The sequence below is a fragment of the Centroberyx gerrardi genome, chromosome 14, assembly GCF_048128805.1.
Source record: "Centroberyx gerrardi isolate f3 chromosome 14, fCenGer3.hap1.cur.20231027, whole genome shotgun sequence".
In the NCBI taxonomy this organism is placed as follows: Eukaryota; Metazoa; Chordata; class Actinopteri; order Beryciformes; family Berycidae; genus Centroberyx; species Centroberyx gerrardi.
This window is the reverse complement of record NC_136010.1, coordinates 29952388-29967557: the sequence shown is the minus strand read 5'-3', so window position 1 is coordinate 29967557 and position 15170 is coordinate 29952388. Positions and strand designations below refer to the sequence as shown.

General features: G+C 38.7%; 1 protein-coding gene across 2 annotated transcripts in view; it reads left to right on the top strand.

Moving 5' to 3' along the window:
- Nucleotides 1–15170, top strand: part of LOC139913075 (rho guanine nucleotide exchange factor 10-like protein) — a 43530-nt gene that overhangs the window by 25783 nt on the left and 2577 nt on the right. For both annotated transcript variants that reach the window (XM_078288118.1, XM_078288119.1), the window contains 6 exons: nucleotides 4493–4579; nucleotides 5056–5276; nucleotides 5899–6056; nucleotides 8771–8913; nucleotides 13635–13806; nucleotides 14998–15120. In XM_078288118.1, the coding sequence (XP_078144244.1) occupies nucleotides 4493–4579; nucleotides 5056–5276; nucleotides 5899–6056; nucleotides 8771–8913; nucleotides 13635–13806; nucleotides 14998–15120 (904 nt within the window). The remainder of the gene's footprint in view (nucleotides 1–4492; nucleotides 4580–5055; nucleotides 5277–5898; nucleotides 6057–8770; nucleotides 8914–13634; nucleotides 13807–14997; nucleotides 15121–15170) is intronic.

Genomic DNA, 15170 nt, shown 5'->3' with positions numbered 1-15170 from the left:
TGTGAGAACTTGTAAAATACGATGTGAGAACTTGAAAAAATGAATGTGAAGTCACAGAAAAAATATCCACAAATGTGTAGCAGATGGCCATGTCACAGCACTTGGAGAGACTATCTTGATGGATTGATATTCAATTCATACCTTCTGGTGACGTTATCTTAAAGTCCAAAAAAGTAAATAATAATAATAATAATAAAATTAGGCTACATTAGGATGTAACACAGTGAACAGCTAGCAGCCAAAGCAACACATCATTGACTGGTAAAGGTGCCAAGCCTTAATCACTCTAATCTTCTATTTTGAGATAATTTTTAATAATAATAATAATAATAATAAACTTTATTTGTATAGCACCTTTCATACAAGAAATGCAGCTCAAAGTGCTTTACAACAGAGAAATTACATGCACCGAGTGCTTCACATAAAACTTGATAATGATAGTGAGAATAAGATAAAGAGGAGAATAGAATACATAAAATGCATCTTCAAATGAAAATAGACATAGAATGAGCATAACATAAGATGGAAAATAAAACCCACTGAATAACAATCGTAAAAATATGAGGAATGCATAACATAAGATGGAAAATAAAATCCACTGTAAAATAATAATAAAAATAAAGTTAAAAAATAGAGTACATAGGATGCATAAAATCAAGTAAAATACAAATTTTAAAAGAAGTGCAGCAGTGCATAAGTGCGAAGCAAAGTGAGAAAAAAAAAAAAAAAGAGTTTAAGGCCTGTATCGGGAAAGTCATAGCTAGTTAAAGGCTAAAGTGAAGAGATAAGTTTTTAGCTTTCTTTTAAAAATATTTAGCGAGCTGGCTTCCCTGATATCTATAGGTAGTGTGTTCCATAATTGACAAAAGGCTGCATCCCCGATTTTCTTTCGGCTGTTGCTGGGAACCTCCAATAAACCAGCAGCAGATGATCGCAGTGTTCTTGAAGGCGGGTAGTGAACAAGGGAGTTAGCAATGTAGCTTGGTCCTAGCCCATTAAGGGCTTTGTATATAAGGAGGAGGACCTTAAAATCAATTCTAAATGTTACAGGAAGCCAGTGTAGAGCAGCTAAAACTGGACTAATGTGCTCTCTCCTCTTGGTTCTGGTTAATAGCCGAGCTGCAGAGTTTTGAATGAGCTGAAGTCTCTCGGTGGTTTTTTTCGGGAGACCAGTAAAAAGTGCGTTACAGTAATCGAGTCGGCTTGAAATAAAGGCATGAATCAGTTTTTCAGCATCTTTTTGATTTATAAATGGTCGTACTTTAGCTATGTTTCTAAGGTGGAAAAATGATGTTTTCGTCACCTTGTTAATGTGGGACTTGAAGCTTAGATCTGAATCTAGGATAACACCAAGACTTGTAACCTCAGATTTAATCCAGGGAGTCAATGTTCCCAGATTATTAAACAGCAATCATAATAATCCTAATCATAATAATAATCATAATATTAAATAGTAAATATTACAGACATCTAACCTGTCAGTTTACAATACTCTAAATCAGCTGTCATATTGTTTATTATACCCAAAGTCGCGGTTGTTAGTACTGTTCCCATAGAAAACAATGGATTCAAATGGACCTCTTGGAACTATCGGGAGCTACATGAACCATGTGACCGTCATGTGACCGTGTAGCGTTTTTGACCCTCCGTTGACGCAACTCTTTCTCTCAATGGCTCTGGACATCCTGAGGACAGCACATGGAGCAGAGCAAAAGAGCGCTTCGTCTTCCGATTTCTGATTGGTACACCACCCCACCCCCCCCTCCACGCCCCTCCCCCGCGGGGAGGGGGATGAGGGGGGGCGCTCTCTCACAGCTACAAGTGAGTTTTGCAACACATTTATTGCAAGAAGTGTTGCAAAAATCAAGGCGCGCAGATTCGTCACTTTGTGATACAAGAGAGCACATTTGTGAAGTTGCAGTGACCGATTCGAGAGGTTGTAATCACAGAGTTGTGGTTGTACTGGAAAATGGACTCAAGTAAAATAAATAAATATGAGTAAATGTTGGATTACAAGATTGCAGCTGTCATTGTATTCATGTAAATATCAATCTACACATTTGTGAATATTTTTTCTGTGACTTCACATTCATTTTTTTTCTTCAAGTTCTCACATCGTATTTTACAAGTTCTCACATCAAGTCTACAAGCTTTCGCATTTTGCAACATATTTACCTTCATAGTAAATCTGCAAAACTGGTGTGATTCAAAGGGCTGCTAAGACCATTCAAGTCATCACACATGAATGCAGTTTGGCTCTTTGGAACTGCAAGAGTCTCACATTTCCAACCATGCCCTTTTTATGATTCTACAATAAAGTATAGAACCCACAGCATGTAGGCTTTTACTGTTTCTATTTTACATTGCATAGTTTTTACATTCCACCATTAAGGCAGTCCTAATCGCAGTGGCATGGGTTTTGTTGCATGTCACCCCATGTCATCATGAAGGTCAAAATTCAAATGAAGAATATACATGTGTCGATACCATGTTGAATAGGAACTTAGGAACTCTCCTATATTACTATACTCCGGTAGGTTAGCTGTCATCATTTTAGCCAAAATGTTTCATTAGCTTTGACCAAACTTAATACATTTAATACTTAATAAATTCCACACCTGTTACACAAAACTGCTTTGCTAGCTCAATATAGTTGTAACTAAAATATTCGGTGGAAAAAATATTTTTTGCCACTACAGTTGCAAAGCTTACATAGATTAATAAGACTGTAACACTGGGCAAGCGAGCACCACTCAATACGAGGTGAGAGAGTTCAAGAGTAATTTTGCACCCAGTTTGAGCTTCTCTCCGCCTACTGCACAATTTAAAAAAAATGCAAGACAGAAGAAGAAGAGCGGGAGAGAGGAGGGGGGTTTGGGGTTGGTCCAGGTTGGTGAGAAGAGGAACAGGGTGGAGTGTCTCAAATCTACCTTTAACACAACACCAACTGAACACCGGCTGCTCATTTGGACCAGTGGAGGGTGAACTGAGCCAGGTTTAGTGAAATAAATATGGCACCATCACATTAATGCTCAAATGTTGACAATATGACTGGCATAGTAGTATTTCATAACTAAATACCAGTTCACAACTCAAAAAAAGTGTTTTAGTGTGGAGTTACTCTTTAAGTTTCTGACTGACTGACCTGAATTTGGCTCCTGATGCCCACATCTTGCTGCGTTTGAAAAAGGAGGGTAAACTGTGAGCTCCAGTCAGTGATCATCATAAGGGAAATATCCACCAATATAAACAAAAATCAATTAGCTCATCAAGTAACTATGATATATACTATGAATTATGCCATAATCAGCCTAAAATATTCTGGTTTTCATGGCAGACAAGTGCCAAATAACCCCCATGTTAAAACTAAGTGGAATACTGCTCTAAGGCAATGGAGGATGCAGCACATCGACATAAAAGTGGAGCAATAAATACAAGGAAATCCCAAAAATCACCATGGAGAAGCATGAAAAGCTGATGAAATTGGAACTATCGGAGATCTCTAAAATCGGTTTTGAAAAGGTTTTTTTTCTTACTTCTCAGAGTAGGGACATCATTTCATGGTTTCTGGCAGCACTACAACACAAGGCTATGGCTCATGGTTTTGATCCTGTCCCGGGGCTGTGGGAAGCTGTGGGAGTGCAAGTCGTACCTACGTTGATTAATAAATCCTTTAATGCGTAGAGAGCAGTTGGATATTCTCTTCGTCTCTGTAAGGATAGATTGATATCATAAGGGTTTTCTATGGGGTGTCCTGGTCAGATGCAACATCCCGGATTCCAATCTGGCCTAGAATTACATCACAGTATGTCACATGTCAGTCCCTTCTCTTTCTACTGCTATTTCTTTCACTGTTGTAAACTGTTCAATAAACAGTCCCTCCAGGAATTAGCGATTTTGTGATCACAATAATTAATGCAAACCATCATTTGAATCTCAATCATTGCATTAAATGGTCCAGTCACACATCAACAAACTATGTCTGCCTTGGTTGTCTTCCTCTACAGCCAACGACTCTTCAGTGGAGCTTTATAGAGGGAGGAGAAAGTTTTAAGAAAACATCTACTTTTGTAGAATAACAAGTAGGCTTGGGCAGATATTCAATATTATCGAATATTGCAATATTTTGTGAATATCGCGATAGTAAGCTAAATATCAGTTTTAATGGTATTCCCCTTTAAAGAGTAACTAAACCCCAAACCCAAATCTTTGGTGAAGCCTGACACCTAATGGTGAAAAGTAGGGAACTGGCCATCTGCTATTGGCTGGTCTTTGTGCCAGGTGATGTCACCTTCCATAGAGTACAACAGATGGTGACATCACCTGGCACAAAGACCAGCCAATAGCAGATGCCCAGTTCAGTACCCTACTTGTCACCATTAGGTGTCAGGCATCACCACAGATTTGGGTGGGTTTAGTTACTCATTAACAAACCCATGTCTGGAGCATTGAAATAAATGAAGAATTTCTCTCTCTGTTTTGTTTTGTGTAGCTGGAAGCAGCTCTTCACAGCCCAGCCCAGTCTGCCCTGCTTGGCTTTTGCACTGCCAGTACTTCCCTGCCACAGGGCTACCTCTGGGTAAGTAGTTAGCTACAGTACTGCAACCAGCCAATGTAGCTGCCAAATAGTGTCTATAGACTCAACTGAGACTTGGTAGTTCCACTGCTTAAGCACAATCATAAACCTTTCATAAAGCTGCACCATGCAAGATTCTTATGTAAATCACAAAGAGTGTCCCCTCCCCACTAGCTGAGACTCCGTAGATTCATCCCATTTACCCAAATCAAATTCTGGTGTCAGTATGGTCACTGGTGGGAAATATTCTCCACACAGGAAGTGATGAATCAAAAATGAAATCCAAAAGTTTCTCCTAAACAACAGAGAGCTGGACTCATGGCTGGATACTGGCTGCTACACCTTCTTTGATAATATAATAGATAATATAATACTTCCGTGGTTGTTTGGTTGTAGTCAAAAACAAAACTGCTTTCCCTGCTGTCTGATCACACACTTAGATAAGCTCGATCCCCCCATTTTCTTCCCATGGTGATTAGGTGGCCGGCGGGGGAGGCTGCTCCAGCCAAGGTCAAGTGGAGATCTTCTCTCTCAACCGAGCAACACCTCGCCCGGTCAAGACCATTCAGTTGGGGGCGCCGGTGCTGTGTCTGGAGTATGTGACAGAGTGCTGCCCCACCATGGAGGAAGAGGAGGCTGAGGAAGCCCAGGCTGCAGCCAAGATAGGAAACATCATCTGTGTTGGTCTGCAGGATGGCAAGTGAGTCATCTCTACCAGCTCACCGCTCAATCAGAGGACACAGCAGACCTGCTGACTGTATGGGTTAGACTGGGATCTGATCCAGTCAGTGTCGTCCAGCTCTGATATGACGGATGTGATGCAGTTCGATTGATTAAATATTTATTGTGGAATTGATCAATACTACACTGGTTGTCTATGGGAAGCCCTTAACTTGAACTGATTCTAATGAGACATTCTGATCAGATTCCACACAAGTATACATTAATACTATTTTTTTCCTTGTTCTGCTGGGTTTCAATGGAGAGTCTCAGTGTTCCATGGTCTAGATACTGTTTCAGAGGCGCTTCCACCCTTACAAGAATAAAATTCTGAGGATTCATTCTGGCATGAAAATTGTGAAATTGTAAGACATTGAATACTGCCACAAAATATCAGCTATTGGCAGCTTCAATCCAAATATATTTGTGCCTTGAAAAACCCATATCCATCAAAACATCTCAGATGCTCTGCCTCCAAACTCTTCATGTTTGCGCAGTAACAAAGGCTTTATTTATTCAACACACTGTACTTCTGCAAATTGGTCTTTCACTTTGTTTGCAATGTTCACTTATTAATCCAATGCGTCTCCTGATCTTCCCAGAATCTTTGTGTACAGTAGCATTGACACTGCTGTCCAGTGCCTGTTGACCTTCTCCAGTCCCGGCGGCTGTCCAGTTCTCTGCCTGAAACACTCACTGTCTTTCCTGTTCACTGGGCTGGCCAATGGAAAGGTGGCTGTCTACCAGAGAAAGACTGGAGGTGAGTACATCTGACTTCTGACGCTGTAAAACACTGATGTGATGCTGGTTTACATGTTACACAGAGTAAAGAGACCAGGGTCCAGATTCACTGAAATTGTGCTGCAAGGGCAATCTTTTTTTGGCATTGTCCTTATGTTAGAATATTATGGCAAGACATCTCCAGATTTTTAATTGATAATGTTTATAAGGATTTTGTGATAAATTTTATAATTCTGTTAGCCAAATTTCACTTAGATTTATGGGAAGTATTCCCGTAAATCTCCTTTATTTCTTGTGGTTGTCAAGGAATGTGAACGGCACATAAGTTTAATTCAAACATCAAAGCGTAAGAAAGCTGTGAAACCTTAGAAATATGTAACACAAAACTATTTTTTTTTTAAATTTCTCTTACAAACATGACTCAATCTCCACCACATTTTACACACAGCATGACTGAGCATGCCTCTTTCACAGATTTTTTGATACTGATAACCGCTTGGCCTTGCCGCAGAAAGGGAGGCATAATTCCTAAATGCTTCATGTTAGAGCAATCAAATTTGGCAAATAGGTTTGTAATCTCCCTCACTGCTGAGGCGAAAAATAAACAATCAACCAGTCCTATATTATGGCTATTACACAGAATTTTGATATTCTTAGCCATTTAGTTGTGAAACATTAAGAATTTGACGGTGAAGTCATGCAAACAAGAATTTGGAAACCACCTCACCTGCAATTGCAGGACTTGAAAGATAGAACCGAAATGTTATATCTTTGAGATATGATGAGAATGTTTCCAAAATGATGAATCAAGCTTATATTCTCACTGTCAAATAGTTTGCCCCATGGGCTTGGAAACCCCACTAATGGCCACCTACGGCTGTATTTTGTTATTTTTTCCTTCTCTGCCTTGGTGTTCAGTTTAGAAGCTGTAGGTATAATCTGGGTATACTTAACACTGCGGTATAATGGCAATTTGCAATACAATTTATACTGGAGTTTATTTCATCACAGTATAGGCCTGCCTGCTGCACAACGCAAATGACTACATAATAGTGTGAAGCGCTTACAAAATGGCATTTTGATGTTATTTTTACAACAGTGTATTTATGCTAGGCTGCTATCCAATAGAGTGGGAAGCTAATGCCTATGGCAGGATCTCTAGGCTTTACATTATTGGCCTCTACAGTCCTACACTGTCAAGACTTTCTGCAATACAGTTTTGTACCGTGTGTATAGGTAGACATGCTTTTTGGCTTACAATGATTGTAGTAAACACTCAAATGAAACACCCATTACCAGCAAACATAACTTCATGTGTGTAAGCCTTCAATAGACAAAGAGCTGAGGCAACTCTTTGGTGAAAATGAACAGCTTGATATCTGGTTGGAGTTTTTGTGGGAGAGAAAATGAAATGTTAGACAGACCCAATTAAACAGACCCAATTTTCAAAAGGCAAGTGATCATTCAAAATCAGATAAGGTCATCATCCTACAATGACTTTTGCATGTAAAATTTACATCAGTGCACATGTATTAATCAATAACAACAACTGCTATTGATTAATACATGTGCATTGAGGACACACACAAACGCATGCAAAAGTATTTTCTTTAGTGCTGCCCTGTAGCAACTCATAATGTAATAATTGCACATATTGTAATAACTGTGCATAGGCCTAATGCAATTTTTTTTTTAATGTAATGAAAACTCATAACGTAATAAAGTGGCAGTAAAGTAGTGAAATTCTGGACACACACTTGCAGATAAGTCCTTACCTGGGACTCAACCGAGCCACATCCCAAAATCATAATTTTAATGGCTACCTGGCTATGGCTATTTTGAGTGCCATATTTGATGGAGAACTTTGTTACACATGTTTTCAAAAAATGACACCTATGAACACTTCTGAATAGTTGATCAGAAGTTTTCCATCAAGGCAGGCACCCATTAAAATTATGATTTTGAAGTTAAGTTTTTACATTATTTAAAAAAAATTAAACTTTGAAATTAAATTACACACATAAAACGTAATAACTTCTTACATCTGCCAATATGTTATTATGTTATGTGTCCAGCTTTTTTCATTATGAGCACTTTATTACAATAAAAGTTTTTATTACATTTAAAAAAAACAAAACATTTTGTGCAGTTCTTTCAATATGTGAAGCTATTACATTACTACATATCACCTTTTCAACTATCAACTCAGAACATCAGAAGTCAAGTCAACTTTATCTCTATTGCGCCTTAAACACACTTTGTAACAAAGCACTTCACATGGTTAAAAGAAAAAAGAGAACAGAACAAAAAACAAGTGAAACAGACAAAAAAGACCAAGCACATTTAAAAAATAATAATAAATAATAATAATAATAATAATAAACTAAAGACCATGCAGAGTTTTATAAGCCAAAAGCAAAATGTTGAAGTGGATTGTATATTTGACAGGAAGCCAGTGAAGAACGCCAGCAGACGACTGACATGGAGTCTAGCTTCTGTATTTTGAATCAGCTGCAGCCATGAAAAGCCTTTACAATACAGGGAGTTATTATAGTCCAGTCTATAAGAAATAAAAGCATAACCTTTTCCAGTTTGCTAAAAGACTGAAATGATTTGATTTTTGAAACATCTCTCAGCTGGAGAAAGCAGGACTAGATTACTCTCCAGAAAATGTTATTGCTCTCTAGAAAATGTTTCTACATTCAAGATGAAACATGGATTGTTTCCTTTCAGAGACGCTGTGGGACGTTGAGTCCTGCAGGCTGGTGTCCCTGGGCACTGAGCCAGTTTGCAGCCTGCTGACACTAGTGGACACTGTATGGGCCAGTTGTGGCAACAAGGTCACCGTCATCCAGGGATCCAGCCTCCACACCCAGGTAGGCAGCTTCATTAACCAAAAGACCTGGCCCAAATCAAGGCAGAGGACTAGAAAGAAATACAGCAGCGTAGTGGAGGAAGAGAGCTGAGGAGAGCAGTGGCGGAGGGGAAAAGGGTACGTGGGAGGAAAAGAAAGAGGTACCGTAGAGAAGCAGAAAAGGAAGAAAGAAAAACAGCCTCTTTCAAGAAGTTTTTTAATCTCTTTCAGATTCAAAGTTTAGAGTGTTCACTCTGTAGTTTCATATTTTGAGAAAAAAAGAGGTGATGTCCACAAATCTAGAAACCACCTGTCAAAAATCATGAGAAGAGCACGCGTGAAATCTGTTTTGACTGGATTTTGGCGGATAGGATTTTCATTATTGTATAGTAGCAATTTTGAGTATAGAGGGTTTTTCACAAACATGGCTGCCGTACTTCCGCAGGGTATAGCTCTGTTCTCACCATTGCCAGCAATGTTAATATGCCCATAACTCTGTCTGTGATCACTTATTTTGTGTTTCAACATGTCATTGACTTATCTTTCTGTTTCTGTTGTCAGATGACTGTGCAAGTAACTGTGATCGAGGGTCACAAAATGCTAACCAAGGCTAATGGTAATTTCTGTACTGTTAGCATTTTGTGACCCTCGATCAAATCACTTTTTCATAGTTGCGCAGCCGTCTGACAACAGAAACAGAAAGATATGTCAGTGACAACACCTGTATTGTGTTTAAAAACACAAAATAAGTGATCATAGACAGAGTTATGGGCGACAGAAAGTTGGCTTTTTAACATTGCTGGCAATGGTGAGAACAGAGCTATACCCCGTGGAAGTACGGCAGCCATGTTTGTGAAAAAGGCCTATCGAAGGTGTTCAGCTCTTGGGCAGCAGTAGCTGTAAACAGCATAGTTGCATTCATAAATGAACAACTTGGCTGTCTCAACAGAATTGAATAGACATGGCTACTTTCTGTGCTGTTTTTTGATTGGGAACTGATCATTTCACCACAGATACAGTACATCTGATCAATTTTGTGTTCAGGCCTAGAAAATGTCAGCTTGTTGGCAAGCTAGTATCTGGTTAGCTAACCTGCTGGTGGCCAATTTTGACACACTCTTTGATGCAATTTACAGTTTTCTAGTCTTCTAGAGTTTCCTTCCTACTGTAAGTGAAATCATACATAAAATCATACATACATCATACAAAACATAAAAATTCAATTGCATATCAAAGAGTGTGTCTGTCCAGAATTGGCCACCGGCTATCTCTAGCCATCTTTTTCTAGCCTGGTTGTTATATATTTAGACATTATTTGTGCCCAGCCAATCCCTCAGTGGACGTCCATGATGGAGTTGACTTTGTTAAACTGCATTACTTTTATTGTGCGCAGTGTCACTTCATCGATGGTGTAGCTGAGTTGACTCAGGATGGACAGGTAGACACATTTGGGACTTCAAAAGTACAGATGAAAACAAAGAGGAATTGCGTGCTTTATAAAGAAATGAAAGAACTGAACACCACACTGCAGTAAGTGCAGTAAAGAAGTGCATGGTGAAAGCCACAGCATGGCCGATATGAGTTGGTTTTCAATTTAATTTCTTTTGAACTTATTAAATAAAGGCTGTTAATTTTTGAGTCCCTCGGAACTTCTTTTTCATTGAAAGCAACAACCCCAAATGGTAACCTTCAACAAATACCTCCACCCACAGAATCACACAGAAGCATGTTTGTCCTCTATTCTTTTGACTACTGTTTTTACCACAGGGCCTTGGTCTGCCAGGGCAACCAGAATCAACTGTTTTATTAATTATATACTCCCCAATAAAGCAAAGTAAAAGTGGTATTATTATGAACATTTAAATTCAACTATAAATCCTCACACCTTAGCTGTGATTTTAATCTCCCATAATCTTCTTCGTATTCAAATGTATTTTGATGACATCATACAACAAAAGAGCTTTCTTTGGGATTCTTTGGGGTTTGCATGATTGTAGTGAGTAAAACTACACTGACTTTAAAAACTCCACCTGTTAACATCAAAGTGCTGTGGTAGCACAGTGTTGTTGTAGCTAAGAGAACTGCTAAACAAAATTTTCAATTCATGTGTTGACTACCACTATGGTTAGAAAATCACCAAGCTACTTCCTGCTATGTGAATGCACCGCTCTTGTCTTTTAGGACAGTTCCCTGCCGAAAGGCAATTGACAATTATATGTATTTAACAGAGGTGGGGACTCGAGTCACATAACTTGTACTCGAGTCAGACTCGAGTTACAATTTTAATTGCTTGACACTTGACTTGATGCATGAAGAGAAGACTTGAGACTTGACTTGACTTGGGTTCTGGTGACTTGGGACTTTGACTTTTCTAAAGTCTTGACTTGAGATCTTGTGTTTGTGTAAATGACTTAGATTGAAAGTGATGAGATTTGTTCCAGCAGACGACTGAATTTAAATTCTGTTTTCTGAATTTGTATGGAATGATTATAGAAATCAAACTCATGATGCTCTTACCAAGTTTTTATCCTATTAAAACCATATTGCATTGAAAAGTCCTAGATATTTAGTTTTCTTTAAGATATTAAATTGCTACTGGACTCCTGATTTGTTCTGACTTGACTTGCTGTTCTACATTTAGACTTGAGACTTGACATTAATTACATGGACTTGACTTGGACTTGACTTGGTAATCTACATTTAGACTTGGGACTTGACTTGAGACTTGTTTAGACTTGGAACTCGAGCAAAGTTGACTTGGTCACACCTCTGGTATTTGAGAACATAAAAATGAAATTTCATGTGTGCAAAGGGTGTCAGGAATTGGCCAGTGGTACGTTACGTACTGCTTTCTCCATAGACGAGATGAAGGCAGCTGAAATCGCATTCAAATGAAATGATCATTAATTAATTAACTGATCATGTATTAGTCTTGTCTATTTTGTTGATTTCATATCAAATTAACTGGAGACACCTTGTGCCAAAAAGTCATTACTGATTGGTTACTGCAGACAGGCCTGCTGGACTAGTTTTTGGCAGAGGCTGGTTAAATTACTTTTGTTTGTAGTAAAATCATTTTCAATCAGTGTTTAGTGTCAAATGATTAATATCTTAAAAGAAAAAGATTAAGATGAATATCTCAAAAGTAGCTGTGTAATACGCTTCGTGTTGGCTCTTCAATCACCCTATTAAGGCTTATTTTTTATTTATAATAACCGGCTCACTGTACATTATTACTTACCTAACACTACATGTCATCACCATGAATGTACGTTTCACTTCTTCAATCATAGTTGACTATGTCCTTGCCAGTGGCTCACTTGACTAGCCTCCTACACTTCACAAAAACCAACTATCACAAGCTGTCAGTTGTAATTCCTCACAGTGATGTCATTCTGATAGAGAGTCTGCTAGTTTATGTTGGGTATCAGGTGTACAAGGGAGGTGTATCTGCTGCAGAGGGCCCCCGGGGGCCCCCAACACGCCTTCTGTTTGATGTTGACTGACAGATGAGCCAGTCTCTGGAGCGAACAGGCTGTCAGGGGTATCACATCTCCTCTCTTTCCACCTCCAGACTTGATGACTGAAGTACAGTCTCTGGGGGAAGGCTGGAATTGAGGAATGTATTGTGTGTTCATGTGTGTGTGTGTGCGCGCGAACTTGTGTGTGTTCAGTATGTGACCTCTCTGATACTCGAGTATGTAGGCTTTGTGAAATTGTTAAAACATTAATTTGCTTTCCAATGAAAAACCTCTTAGTGAAAAAGCTTTTCAGTGGATGAATTGATGGAGAATTCACTCTCCAGCTCTGGTACATATGAGAGTTAGAGAGATATACAGGTTTGCTGATGTATTAGGCCAATATTGGCTTATTAAAAATGTTGTCCACCTCCAACAAGATGGATGTAATACAGTTTGTTTGATCACATATTTATTGTAGAATGGATCAATACTACACTGGTTGTCTATGGGAAACCCTTAAACTGAACTGATTCTAATGAGATATTTTGACCAGATTCCACACAAGCATACATGAATGTAGTATTATTATTCTGGGTGTCAATGGAGAGTTTTAGTGTCCTATAGTCTAAATGCTGTTTCAGATGCCACCCTGACAAGAATGCAATTCTGGGGGAAACACTGAATACTTGAATTTTTTGGCATGAAAATGGTCAAATTTAAAGACATTGAATAGTGTCCCAAAATATCAGCTATTGCTAGTTTCAATCCAATCCATTTTAGTTCTACCTTGACTACTCAAATAGCAATTATAGCTGCTAGCAATGTGGCAGCCAGGAGCAGCTTGGCTGTTTAGTTGTAAAAAAAAATTAAAAAAAAATAAAAAGGGAGGAGAAAGAAAAGGAAGAAGATGAGGAGGAGGAGGAAGGAGTCCATAAAAATTAAGTATTAAGTAAGAGTTTGGAGTAGCTGGTTATAGGACCGCCTAATAACTTTTATTTTTGTTTAAGAACAGAAGAAAAAAGAAATATTGACACTTGAGCAAACTTTATGAGTTCACTTCAACCTTCAGCATGAAAATTCAAACACCGGTGGAGTTCAGCATAAACAATAACACAAAAAGAAATCGGTACAGGCACAAAATTCAACATGAGAACATACATTACATCTTTGAGATGGCTGGGTTGTCTTTCCTCTGGCTGTCTCTCAGAGTATGGCAGGATAACACATATTTTGCCGCTAGAGAAATCTCTCTCTCTCTCTCTCTCTCTCTCTCTCTATACAGAGTTTTGAAGCCCACCCAGAGCCAAGGGCCTGTATTAGCCACATGGTTCATTCTGGTGGAGGGGTTTGGATGGCCTTCACCCAGGGCTCCTCCATTCACCTGTTTCACACTGAGACCCTGGAGCAACTGCAGGAAGTCAACATCTCCACCCGCTCCGCCCATCTGACACCAGGCAAGAGCAGAGGACCAACTAGGTTTACACCGATACATGGACTTGATGTTGGCCTTCTGTTAAAAATCAGCTATGGTCCAGGCAGTGTCGTTCACAGTAGAGAGTTTTAGTGTCTCATGGTTTAAATGCCGTTTCAGAGGATTTTCCACCCTGACAAGAATAAGATTCTGGGGGAAACACTGAATACTTGGGATGTTTTGGCTTGAAAATTGACACATTTAAAGCTATTGAATATTGGCACAAGCTATCGGCTGTCAGCAGCTTCAACCCAAAAATTTTGGTATCGGTATGTTGACATCTAACGTATCTACTGTTAAATTGTTGGTTGCATGCATGACTGTTATTTTATAAGCAAGGAGATAGAGCTTGCTTAGTGATACTAGTAGTAGTATTATGAAAAGTAGCATTAGTAATAGTATGGATTATGATTTTACTAGCAGGACACATACTGGTGGAAGTTCTATGGTCTCAATTTAAAAGTCATCTGGTATTTTGAAGCATTACAACCAGATTATGAGCCCATTAGAAACATAAACTTTTTTTTACAATATAATCATCAGACAAACATCAGAAAATTACCTGTAATTTAATGTCATTAACAATGTAGTTTCCCCATAAAGCGCATTCCTTGCACATTGTATTCATTATATCAAGCTCTGATTATAATAATTATCATTCACTCAATGCATTTATGATGTACGGAAGAGGATTAGGCCACATGTGAAAAATGTATTTGAGTTCTGAGTCAAAATTCTGAGATTAAAATCAGAATTTTGGGGAAAAAGTCAGAATTCTGAGATTCTGAGATTAAAATCAGAATTCTAAATTTAAACTTAGATTTAAGTTTAAACTCAGAATTTTGAGAAAAAAGTCTTATGAAAAAAAAAAAGAATTGTGAGATTCTGAGATTAAAGTCAGAATTCTCAGATTCTGAGAATTCTGACTTTAAACTCAGAACTCAAATACATTTTTCGCGTGGCCCTTCCGTAATGATGCCTTATGAACACTTACAGTAAAATGTTACCCAAACATTATGTGTATATATTGCATCTGAGAGTAGATTAGTTATTCTTTTCATGGTTTGGATTAGGGTTTAATTTTATTATCATTTGCCATCTCACAGCAGTAGCCTTATTACATAGAAAACCCTGGTGCCGTGTAACAGCAGTAAAACGTTTATGTATATTGCAGGTCACGGTGAGGTTCGTGTCACCAGCTTGCTCATTTGCCAGGGCCTGCTGTGGGTGGGTACCACCCAGGGCGTCATCCTCACCTTTCCTGTACCCACACTGGAAGGTATCCCCAAGATTACAGGTCAGTACTGTTGAAGACATTTTGTCACTCATCCGAGAGGCTTCATCCGT